This window comes from Cynara cardunculus (assembly GCF_001531365.2).
Source record: "Cynara cardunculus var. scolymus isolate 2C chromosome LG 13, CcrdV1, whole genome shotgun sequence".
NCBI lineage: Eukaryota > Viridiplantae > Streptophyta > Magnoliopsida > Asterales > Asteraceae > Cynara > Cynara cardunculus.
The window spans coordinates 31,465,521-31,477,090 of NC_037540.1; the positions used below are offsets into that span (position 1 = coordinate 31,465,521).

The 11,570-nt window shown below is 36.4% G+C and overlaps 1 protein-coding gene across 1 annotated transcript; it reads right to left on the reverse strand.

The window, feature by feature from the left end:
- Window positions 1-6,072: 6,072 nt before the first annotated feature.
- On the reverse strand, window positions 6,073-8,017 carry LOC112525082. The gene is made up of 4 exons (XM_025135031.1): window positions 7,703-8,017; window positions 6,946-7,128; window positions 6,795-6,854; window positions 6,073-6,566 (listed from the first exon to the last, which is right to left on the reverse strand). Exons 1-4 carry the CDS (start codon window positions 7,925-7,927, stop codon window positions 6,276-6,278), a joined length of 759 nt encoding a protein of 252 aa, XP_024990799.1. The 5' UTR covers window positions 7,928-8,017; the 3' UTR covers window positions 6,073-6,275.
- Window positions 8,018-11,570: the final 3,553 nt, after the last annotated feature.

Below are 11,570 nucleotides of genomic sequence, written 5' to 3' on the forward strand. Positions count from 1 at the left end.
TTGTATGGAAATATATCTTCTCGTACTTTATTCAGTGCATGGGAGGAAAGGCTGGAGGACAAGACCAAGCATCAAGGGTGGCGCTGAACATTGGTTGCTTAATGATCAGAGAAATCAACATCAACTTCGCCAAGCTGATTTTCGATGATCTGGTGCTAAAGCTGAACACACGTCAACGTGAGAAGGTGGTCCCCTACACTAGGTTCCTCAGTGGAATTCTTGCGAGGATTCTCTCTACCAAGTACCCCACTGAAGGTGACCTCCCTATCTGCAGGTTTGGATCAAGAATTCTTGATCACAAGACCAAGCCTTCAGACATTGGCCTATTCGTTCCCATGCTGAGAATAGCCAATGGTCGCCCTCCTCCTCTTTCTACTTCTTCCTCTTCTCAAGTGTCTAAGACTAAGGCAAACCCCCCTCAGTCTATCTCGGCCACTACCACCTTATCCTCTCATAAGAGGACACCATCTGAAGCCCCTCTTAGTCCCTCAAAGAGGGCTAAGAAAGCCAAAAAGGGGAAGCCAACAATGCTAGCTGAGAGCTCTCAACAGGTCTCAATTGTTGAAAAAGCCTTACTCCCGAGGCACCAGCTGAAACCCTCCCAAGCTCTTTAGCTATCTCTTCAGATGTTGTCGTACACGTGGCTCCTACCCCAACCACTTCAGTGACCAAATCACTGAATGTGTGAATACCAGCATAGCCACTGCTGATCCTCCACAAGTTTTCTCAGCCATTCTCTCCTCCCCTCCTTCATTGGTCTTGATTACACATGTTGACGATCCCGTAGTGGTTTTCCCCACTACTGGTGAAGCCATCACCACAGGACCTGATGTTGCTCCTTATGAAATTCCTCAGATACTTGTTGATCCTCAAGGCAACTCATGTGAGATCCCCAGCGTTAATCCTTCAGATAACGTTGAAGACACCTCAGGTACAATCCAAACCTCCCTTTCTTTGTTTCTAATTCTGAGATATCTTATGCTCAATGCTCTCTGATATCTACAGGTCCTTTGGAGAATTAACCCCCAATCATTGATGTTAAAGCCTATGACACGGTTGAGGATGTCAAGGTATTGCTACCTATTGTTGCCACTCACGACCTCTATATTGTCCAAACTTAGGTACGTGAAGTCAAATATACATTGAACACTGTGAAGACTGAAGTTTAAGCCAACACTGAAGTTGTCACTACACTCTCCAGCAAAGCTAATGAAGTTCAGGTGCCTGGTGAGCTCCTTCAACAAATCTTCCAACTCCTTTAACAACCAACACCCATCCCTGAACTTGCCTTCAGAGATGCTGATCGTCAACAACTGGATCGGTCGCTGCATTCTACCTTCTTCAAGCTAAAGCTATCTCCTCCATAGAGCACAAACTGGAAGACCTTACCTCTCGCCTTCCTCTTCCAAGTTCTAATCTTGATGATGACAAAGAGGGGGAGAATAATAAGGAGACTGTTGAAGACGCTCTGAATGAAGATGTTTTGAACCCTCTCTTGCTGAGGATGTCAGGTAACCTAATGTCATCGATGATGATGATGATGTCGTGGTTACTGCTACTGCTGCTGCTGCTGACCATAAAGACCTTCATCATTCCACCTCTGCATTTCCAAATGCTGGTGATGAAAATGATGATGATGATGATGATGATTCTGAACCGCAACTTCCAGATGCAGGCACTGATCATGGTGGTGACGATGATGATGATGATTTATGCATCCGAGACATCCCAAGACAACCAACAAAAGGAATCTCTATCCGGGAACCTGCTTCCCAGGGGGAGAAATCATCAAGGAACCATCAAGGAACCATCACTCCACTGACAAAGGCAAAGGAGTGACTGAAGACAATCTTACCATCGTTCTAAGGGCTGTCGGCCAATTTGAGGATGCAGACTCCTCCAGGTTTGTATCACTTTCACCAAAAGTTGAATCTCCTATCCCTCTACTACTCTCTGCAACAACAAACTCTCCTGATCTCTCAATCCATCTCCCATCTTCTGAAAGCATAGAGGACGATGAAGATGATGATGAATCCAACACGTTAATACCCAGGAAGTCGTCTTCACAACCTGAGTGTTCAATAGTTGATGAAGACCAGAGGATGGCTCAGCTGGTAAGTCAGCTCGACCAATCCAGATTAAAAATTCCTCTTCCTACCTTTGCATGTGGTGATTTTGATTGCCTTTCAGAAGCTGAACGTGAAGAATCCCTCCTTGCTGAACAAGAGCTGAAGAAACATCAACTACAACTCAAAGACAGTTTGGAGTTAGCCAAGGCTCTAGTTGATAAGGCACTTGCAGAAGGGAATATCAAACGGGAAAGATCCTCTCAACGCTCAAGCCCAACTGATAGCAGAAGCTGAACATGAACGCCAATGGGTGTTGAAGCTAAATGAGTGTGACCTCTCATGGTGCAGAGAAAGGATCGAAAAGAGAATGAGCCCTATCAAAATCATAAATGTCACTATCAGTGGTCGTCTGAAAGATGGTGCTTTTCTCATTTCAATGGTCATATACCGAGAGAATATAGATGTTGTCACTGAGCACCCCTCCTACCTCGGTCAGCATGGCTTCTAGGAATGGCTCCGACAGGCTATCCAGATCTCTAAATCCAAACACAAGCCTCTGATTGAAGATATTCTGAATGAATTATTTAACAAGGTGTCGAAGATCATCGAGGTTCCTCCTCTGCCAAAGAAGCCCTCTCAAAGAAAGAACTTTTCTGAACTTGAAGATGGACATCCCACAAGAACGAACATGAAACAAAATTCTCAGTGAATGAACTTCTCAAGGATCGAAAGAAGCCAGATATCTCAATGTTGAATTTGTCACTGCCTGCAAGGGTCCTTATATACCCAACACAGTGCATGTGAAACCTGAATATGGACTTATATTCATTGACTATGATGGTAAATACAGGTTTCAGCGAATAATGATCTATTTGGAATATCTAAGGACTTGGATGAATAATGATCTATTTGGAGAAATGATAGATCGCAAGATTCGAAATGAAATGCTCTGACGAAAGATGTTAGGAGAAGATGTTCCAAACTACGTCAACTTCAGCAATCTTGATTAGAAGTCCTTTCAGTCTTGTAATATCTTTTTTTTCTTATCTTTTCTTTTAGTGTATAACTTTTATGTTTTAAGTCTACCAAAACTGATTGTAATGATTGGTAATATTTTTCTTTGAAATATATTTCAATAAAATGATCAGTTCACTGAAAAAGATCTGTGAAAAGAAAAAATGGGACATGTACTTATGAGTACTAGTTTATTCTTACATTCACTAACACATGTCTAGTCAGTGAATATGCTTTCAGTATTCAGTTATTAATATTGTGCAAGTTTATTCTTTCCTTGTAATACTTTACAATTGAAGTAAAGTTCCATAGTAAACTGTATCACTAAAAAAAGATCCCAAAACAGTTAAAATGGACAAGTATTTTACTAGTACTTTTTCCTTACTGTAATACCTTAAGCATTTTTCTTATGTTGTTTTGTCATCATCAAATAGGGGGATATTGTTGATCCTCTTTCTCAGTGATTTGATGATGATCCCATTTACCTTACGAAGTCTACTATCTCTGTATTCAGTTTCAACAATCATCACTAAGTATGTTCAGTGATCACTAAACATGTATTGTAATTCGTTCAGAGATCAGTATCCTTCAAGAAGACAAAACTCACACCACAGATCCTTCAGCGATATCGAAGATAGAAGCTGAAGATAAAGATTAGCAAGTTTGTGATCTCAAGCAGTTTTTAGTGATAACAAGCTCGTCTACACAAGTGTGAAATCTATGCAAGATTCAACAAACACTGATGAGACCTTCAACGTCATTCTAGTGTCAGCGATCAAATGAATCTTGTTGAACAAGATTAGTTTTTGTGTCTTCCTTCTTCACACAAAGGACAAACCCTACCTCTCTAAAGTAAAGTACAGTACGGAGTCACTCCAAGCGTGCTTACCTACTTTATGAAAGAAGAATGTTCATAAACGGCCAAAAGCCTGTATATCTGCAACAAAGGACAAGCTCACCTCTTTAAGCTTGTCACCTGCTTTGTACCTTCTGAATTGCATTTAATGCAATGGGTATAAATAGCTGAGTAGTTCTCTCTTCTTAGCAATTTGTCTCTTCTTTATCTCAAGACTTCCACCATAACATATGAAGAGCACAAGATCTTCTTAACCTATTTCTTTTAGCAAATCTTTTCTTTATTGCTATCTGTAACTTGTGTGTATCTTTGATTGTCTAGATAAAATCTATATCTTATCTATTACGCAAACAATCTGTAAAAATTTGTATTGATCTTCTTTATCAATATAAGGTTTTTAAAAGTGAAAGTTGTGATGTTTGTATTCATCCTCCCTCTTCTAGAAATTGTTACCTATAAACTCTTGTAGATCTGGCTGAAACCAACAGACTTCAAATGTAGCACATAAGCTTTTGAAAATTGAATTATGGTTATGGATGTTATGGCTATGTAATTGAAACAGTTGTACTTCCTTGATACTACTTCTCTACTTATATCCTATGATTATATTAAAATATATTGTAACTTGAGATGTAGATCATCATTGCTTTTCTCCATTAAAAGATGGTGAATAAACTAAAAATAAAATAAAAGGAAAATGAGAGATAAGAGGGTTTATAGGTGAAATAGATAGAAGGGAAGGAAAATAAAATGGCAACATGATGGGATTTAATGGCACTAGGTAATAACTTATGACACAAATGACTATGTTGTACCATATTGCAAAAGAATACTCAAATGAACTAAATATAAATTTAATGAAAAATCCAAGGACTAAATTAGAAATACTTAATAAACTAAGCTCGTTTGGTAATGAAGAATCTAAAGATTAAACTTGTGCTTACTCAATTCCATAAAAAAGGGAAATTTTTTGCCATCTCTTAGACTAAGAAAGTAATCATTGTTATTACTTTTGATCCATGGTGTTTCTTCCTTTAAAAATTCAAAATGGTGGAGGACAACAATGAAGGTACTAGTCGACGCTTGTTGCCTCATCTATAAAATGGTGGACATCCATAAAGGAGGTTCCGGGTTCAATCCTGGGCACCACCAAATACTGCTGACTCGAAGTGATTTTCCTTCCCCACGATGGGCGTCGGACCGGTGTGGTAGGGTCTTCAGAGGGTGGCATCTACCCGTGTAACAACGTAGGTAGATGGATATTTGTCTAAAATGGTGGCATTAAGAGTATTATTAGGAACCCCTTCGCATCCTAGAAGCGAAATTAAACGTCCATATATGTCTCTAGGTAGGGGAGTCCATTGACATTAGAGAATGTGTTGCCTCAGGAAGGATCCTTTAGGACTTTGGACATACATGACCGTAGATGTTACAAATATAACTAATAAGGAAATTTTCACCTTTGTAACAAACAAGGTGCCTTCCAAAACTTCTATAAACAATTTTCACATCGTGGTTCTATAAACAATTTTCACATCGTGGCTTTCAACATGAATGATGGACTTTTAAGGCTTCAAATGCAATAGAACTCCTAATTTAGCATAAAAGTTAGGCTCGAGTAGTAGAAAGGAGTTTTCATGGTTTTAGTTTGCCTAACAACGACATATATCAAGATGGTGATCCCATTTTAGTTGCTAATATAGGATACAAGAAGACTTATCATTGATAAATCATGGATACTTTACCAAGAATTCATCCATAACATTTATTACTAGGTTCAAGCCTTTAGCACTGTCTATTATAAAAGCCATAGACTATGTCAAAGAACCAACCTTTCAATTATGGTCAACAATTGAAATATCCTCCCAGGATTACTCCTATGTCATGAAAGGCATCTTTGTATTATCTAATTTGTCTTTACAAAACAAGAATAGATCAAATGGTTGTAAAACCAAACGAGCCCGGTATATCCAACCTGCAGGCAGGGTCTAGGGAGGGTGAAATGTAAGTGAACATGACCTATATCCCAAAGAGTAAAGCAATTGTTTCATGAAGACCCCGACTTGGACAAAGTGTGCAGAAAAATACAAAGTATAAAGTTTGCTTGAAAACATGTGTGTCTGTAACACTGTATGCATAGTTGTTCAACTATAAACCACGTAAAACCATAAGGAATAGAATCACAAATGCAATCAAAATGTTGATTTATGGATTGAGATGCTTACAGTAAAAGATAAAGTAAAATTCTACACAAATACTTGGTAACTACACACACATATATATATACCTGAGTCGGAGTGGCCATGGCTTGTAGGGTCCTCAGAAACCAAAAGAATCTACAAGCTTATGACACGCTGACATCGACACCAGAAGGCCGTGCCCCCACTTCTGCCTCGAGCTACAGCTATTTCTTCATCAATGTAAAGCCATATAAAGAAAGGATTCTTGGAGGTTGGTTCACTTTCATCATTTCCTTTGATGTTTATCTCAATTGGGTTAAAAGGTCCAATTTTTATCCGAAGTAGCTCAAATACGAAAGCAAGTATTCTCTTTTTCCATGAAAACCTGCCTTCAAATGTTAGGCACCCAAGTGGTCCTAGGTAGACCCCATTCTCGATCCTCCTTGCCTGAAAATTAAGGCTGTATGAGTTATTCATGTAGATTTGGTGGTTTCAGTTATGACCAACATATTGAATGGGGAAGCTGGAAACATCTATAATCTGATTTGTGTTAACTTAGAGACCTATAAATTCATGATCAAATCAACAATTCAACAACTAAACAGATTCTCCAAATGGGATTTCATTTTCTTATATCGATTATCAGTTGGGATTAAATAGGCTGAGGATGCTTACAGCTGCATCAAATCTCTGAACAGCCGTAATCGGAAAGTATTTGCCACTTTTCAATCCTTTCTGTAGAATATTAAGCATCATTAAAAGTATCATACAAGGGTAGAACAGTAGAATATATAAGCATATGAACGGCAAAGTATCAATGGTTAACCTCTGCAGTAAATATAAGCATCCAAGTTCTTCCAGGGGATTCTGATCCACCAAGAGTTTCACAAAACTTTGAAGGATCGAGTTTAGCCTTCTCGAGCAATTTGAAGGCCGATATAATCTCAGTAGCTGCAACCTTTTTAGTTTTTGCAGCTTCCTTGAGTAGTTCTACGCTCTCCTTGACTTCCTAAATAAACAGTAGCATTAAAAAAATCTACCATTATCATTCATGATTCACAAACACAATTTGAAAGAAAAACAAATTACTAATGTTGACATAACAGAAGAATTCAACCAGTACGATTATAACTAAGAAATGCATTTTCAATTTGAGAACAAATCTATTACAACCCAATTCAAAATTGATGTAGATTTTGGTACATAAATAACACTAGTATATCCATACTTATACTCTTTGTAATAAAGTTCTTCGTGATTATCAAAATATGCTCCAAAATTTCATAGACCATAAGCTTTCCAATCTGTAATCTCCTTTTTCTCTAACCATTCGAAGGGGATTAATACCTTCGATTAATAGAATCCTGAAGTTTATAACGAGAATTACGAACAAATATCATATGGGTGTTCAACGAATGAAAAAACATGAAGTGAATAAACTAGTGCATAACAAATTCCCCAAAAAATATTCCTCGTTACCTCTGATTTTGACAGTCAAATAGCAATCGGAACAGGGACTCCAATTTTTTCACCACTTACGAACCCTTAATCTTGGTGAATTTCAGAAAAGAAGAAGTGCATACCTTATTGGATGTCGACTGTACGTCATCTTCTTCTTGAACGATAACAGGGGCAGTGGAGATCGAATTTTTTTCATCAATGTTGGCTTTGATCGTTGTTGTGGACGATCTAGAGATGGTGAATTGGGTTGGCTTAATGTGGTAGCAATGGAGTGAGCGATTTGGTGGTCTCAGAAAGATGTGAGATGAAGTAGAAATCACCACACCTGGGTTGGTGAGGGAAAACATAGAGGAATGCTATTGATGGTGTTGGTATGGATTTTGGCAAGACTATGCGCCGAGGATCACTCATTTTGTTCTGAACAGCCATGGAATCCTCATCCTTTCTTTGGCAATAAATTTTTTTTGGGTTTTAGAGCAAAAGGAGAAAGTTACAAATATGGTCCTTGTATTTATAGTTAATTAACAAATTTAGTCAATCGATTTTCTTTTTTGTATTTAGTTTTTTGGAGTTTCAATTTCAAATCAAATTCAGTCCCTAACCTAAACTCCATTACCATTTGACAATTAAATAGTCCCATAAACCGCACAATGTTTGTTTAGTTGGGAGGGTAAATTGAACCGGCTAGACGGGTATCCAATTCACTTGATTCAGAACACGATTTCGATTCTTGATCTTGATATATACTTCTTTCATCTTAAAATAAATGTTCATGATGAAAAATAAACATAATTTTAGATTATTACATGTTTTAATTAACAAAAGAACAATCTTATTCTTAATTATTTTTTTTACATCTCATAATTAAGGGCCGAATGAAAAGTATATATAGTACTATTGAAAGTGGACACTTACTTTGGGTACACTAAAACGGTAATGTAGACACTTATTTTATTATGAAAGGAGTAATATATTATTATATTAATACATATGTACGCGCTCACACGCACACATATATATGGATAGATGGAGGGATCAAGATAAAGAATATGAGAATGACCAAAATGTGATTTTGCATTGAAATCTCATGCGTTTATGGAACATGGTCAATGCATGAGTGCACGAGTGACTTGCTTGCGACTTAGGTTGTGTGTGATCACATGTGATTTTATATGCGAGTTATTTTACTTGGTCACTATTCTCGTTTGACCTGATTTTCTCTCTCTCTCTCTCTCTCTCTCTCTCTCTATATATATATATATATATATATATACTACATTAATAACCATTTAGGCCAAAATCTTAATTACAACTCCTAAAGCATAGATTACTACCATTTTATTCAAGAAATTCAAAAATCTCTTAATTACAAGTTATTATACACAATGTACAAATTCTTTATGCAAGTGTTCTCCACAACACCAAATCCTAATTGGGTGACTTGTGTTTTCTCTACTCAGACATCTAAAATAACCAATTTGGGCTTTCTTTCTTATTCTTCCTCTGTATATGTGTGACCACAACCATTTTGGTTTTCTTCTTCTTCTGTATCCATCTCATATAAAATCAAAACCATTTTGGGTTAGATACAGATATCTTAAATTTTGACCATCGACAATATGAATTCCCACTCCTGAGTTGAATTAATTCCTCCGTCCCTCCAAAGATTTTTCATTTCTTGTCTCTCCAAAACAAGGTTTGTTTCAATCTGGTCTTCGATGAGGTAGCTTACGAAAACCCTAACTATTGGGTTCAAAGTTGTGCTTTAATTGTTGTATTCAAGTTTGTTTCTCTTAATTTTGTACTAGTGTAGCTTTATTGCTTTTTAGTATAAATAGAGTAATTAGTCTTGTAATTAGTGTTAAGCTTGTCATTAGTGTAATCATTGCAAGATTTCAATACAAAGCATTTGGGTTAAAATTCTCTCTTTAATTGTTCATATTGTTCTTCAAGATTATCTGATTTGGTGATTGTTTGGGACACACAATTGGTATCAAAGCATGATGCAGCGATTTGTTTGAAGATTATACACTTTTTTCGAGATTTTACACACAAAATTCTAGATTTTTTGCGAACTGTTCATAACTTGTTCATCGTGTTCTTGAGTTCATCGAACAAAAACTCCAATTTTCTACTCTAATCTCATTCAATTTTGTGTTTTAGGTGTTAAAATTTGGATTAATATATGCGTTTTGATGATCTGAACTGTTGTTATTCATAAATTTTTGCGATTTGATCAAGATTTTAAGAGTTTTTGAAGGATTTTGTATAAAACGAAAAATTTTTGTTCGTATGAAAAATCATATTCTTTTTCGAGTTTTTGATCCATTTTGGTTTAAAAATTTGTTAAAATTTGTGTTTGTGGTTGAAGATAATTCGGATAGTGTTAGGACTAAATTTCAGTAGTAATTGTATTCGTCTTGAAAGATATATATTGTCTATAATTGTTATAAAGTCATCGTGTTTGACTTTTTTGATAGTTTGACTTTGACTTAGAAGGGTTCATCTTTGACCCTATATAAGCTTTTGTCTTTAGTGATTTTGTATGAGCTTCGTTGTAAAAATCAGTTACGTAATAATAGAGTTTGACCAAACTTTGAATGTTTGACTATTTCTCTCAATATCCTTCCAAGTGTTCTTACAAGATTTCATAGATCTGTCATGGATTCTTGAGATAGATTGAAGATTGATCATAACAAGGATTATCAATTGGTATCAGAGCAAGTTGTGCAAGAAATCAAGAAAAGAAATCAGAATTTTGAAGAAAAATTTTCTGCAGATTCATGATGTCCATCATATGTTCATAGTGTTCTTCATTTTTTTTGTTTGATCTGAAAATTTTGAAAATTATTGTGTTTTTGTGTTAAAACCGTAATCATTATGTGCATTTGTGTATTGTGAATCTTTGTTATTCACAAGTTTTTATGTTTTGATCATTAATTTTCGAGTTTTTGATCGAATTTATGGTTTTTAAAATTTTTCATGTTCTTGAATTTTTTCTTAAAAAGGTCAATCTTGATCCATTTTTGAGTAAAAAGTTTAAGATTTTTGTGTTTGTGTTTGTGATGTGTTTTTGATCTTTTTTAGTGTATTCATCGCTCAAGGATTTGTGTAAACCGATCATTGCTTTATCTGTTTTATCACTTAGCAGATTTCTTGGTTTTATCTCTCAAGATCTTACACGGTTTATCATTAAATCGCTCATAGACTTAGACTTTTTTTTGTGTTATCCGAATTCAATACCAACCGGATTACATTCTTCCTCGCATAAAGACTTACCCGTATTCAAGGTCTACCTCGTTCAAGGTATTAGCCTATTTAGACTTAGTCTATTTTTTTGTGGTTCAAATTCGCTCAATGGCCTGACCGGTTTTGGGGTAAATCGCTAATAAGGTTGCACGAGTTCAAACTATATCGCATAGGGTTCAGCCGGGTTTAGGTTTCATCGCTCAATATTAGCCATTTTCATGTTTCCTCGGACAACGAGGTGACCGTATTCAAGTATATCGCCTAACACTGTGTCCGTATTAAGACTAAGTCGCTCATTGCTTTGACCGGACTTCCCTTGTCCGGATACTTTCCTCGGTTACTTTACATAGTCGCGACTCTCTTTCTCGTAGCCTAATCTGCATAACCTCTTGTCCGGATTAGAGGTTCCTCGGACAACCCTTGGTCGCGTTTCTATTTTTTTTTCTTCTCGGACAACCCCGTGTCCGATCTTGTCTTGATCTCGGACATTGTTGAAGTTCCAAAATCATACAAATCAGAATTAATCTTCAAGAACAAGAACAAGATTGAGTAGAGAGAGAATTTCACCAAATATGATATTGATTTCTTGAGAGAGAATTACAATGAGATTAACAATCACTAATCAGATTATGAACTGAATTAATGACAATTAAGAGACTAAATCCTATTTATACTAAGGAAATAGTAAATGCTAACTATTACAAAAACATTACAATGGGAGAACTTGAATACAACATTTAA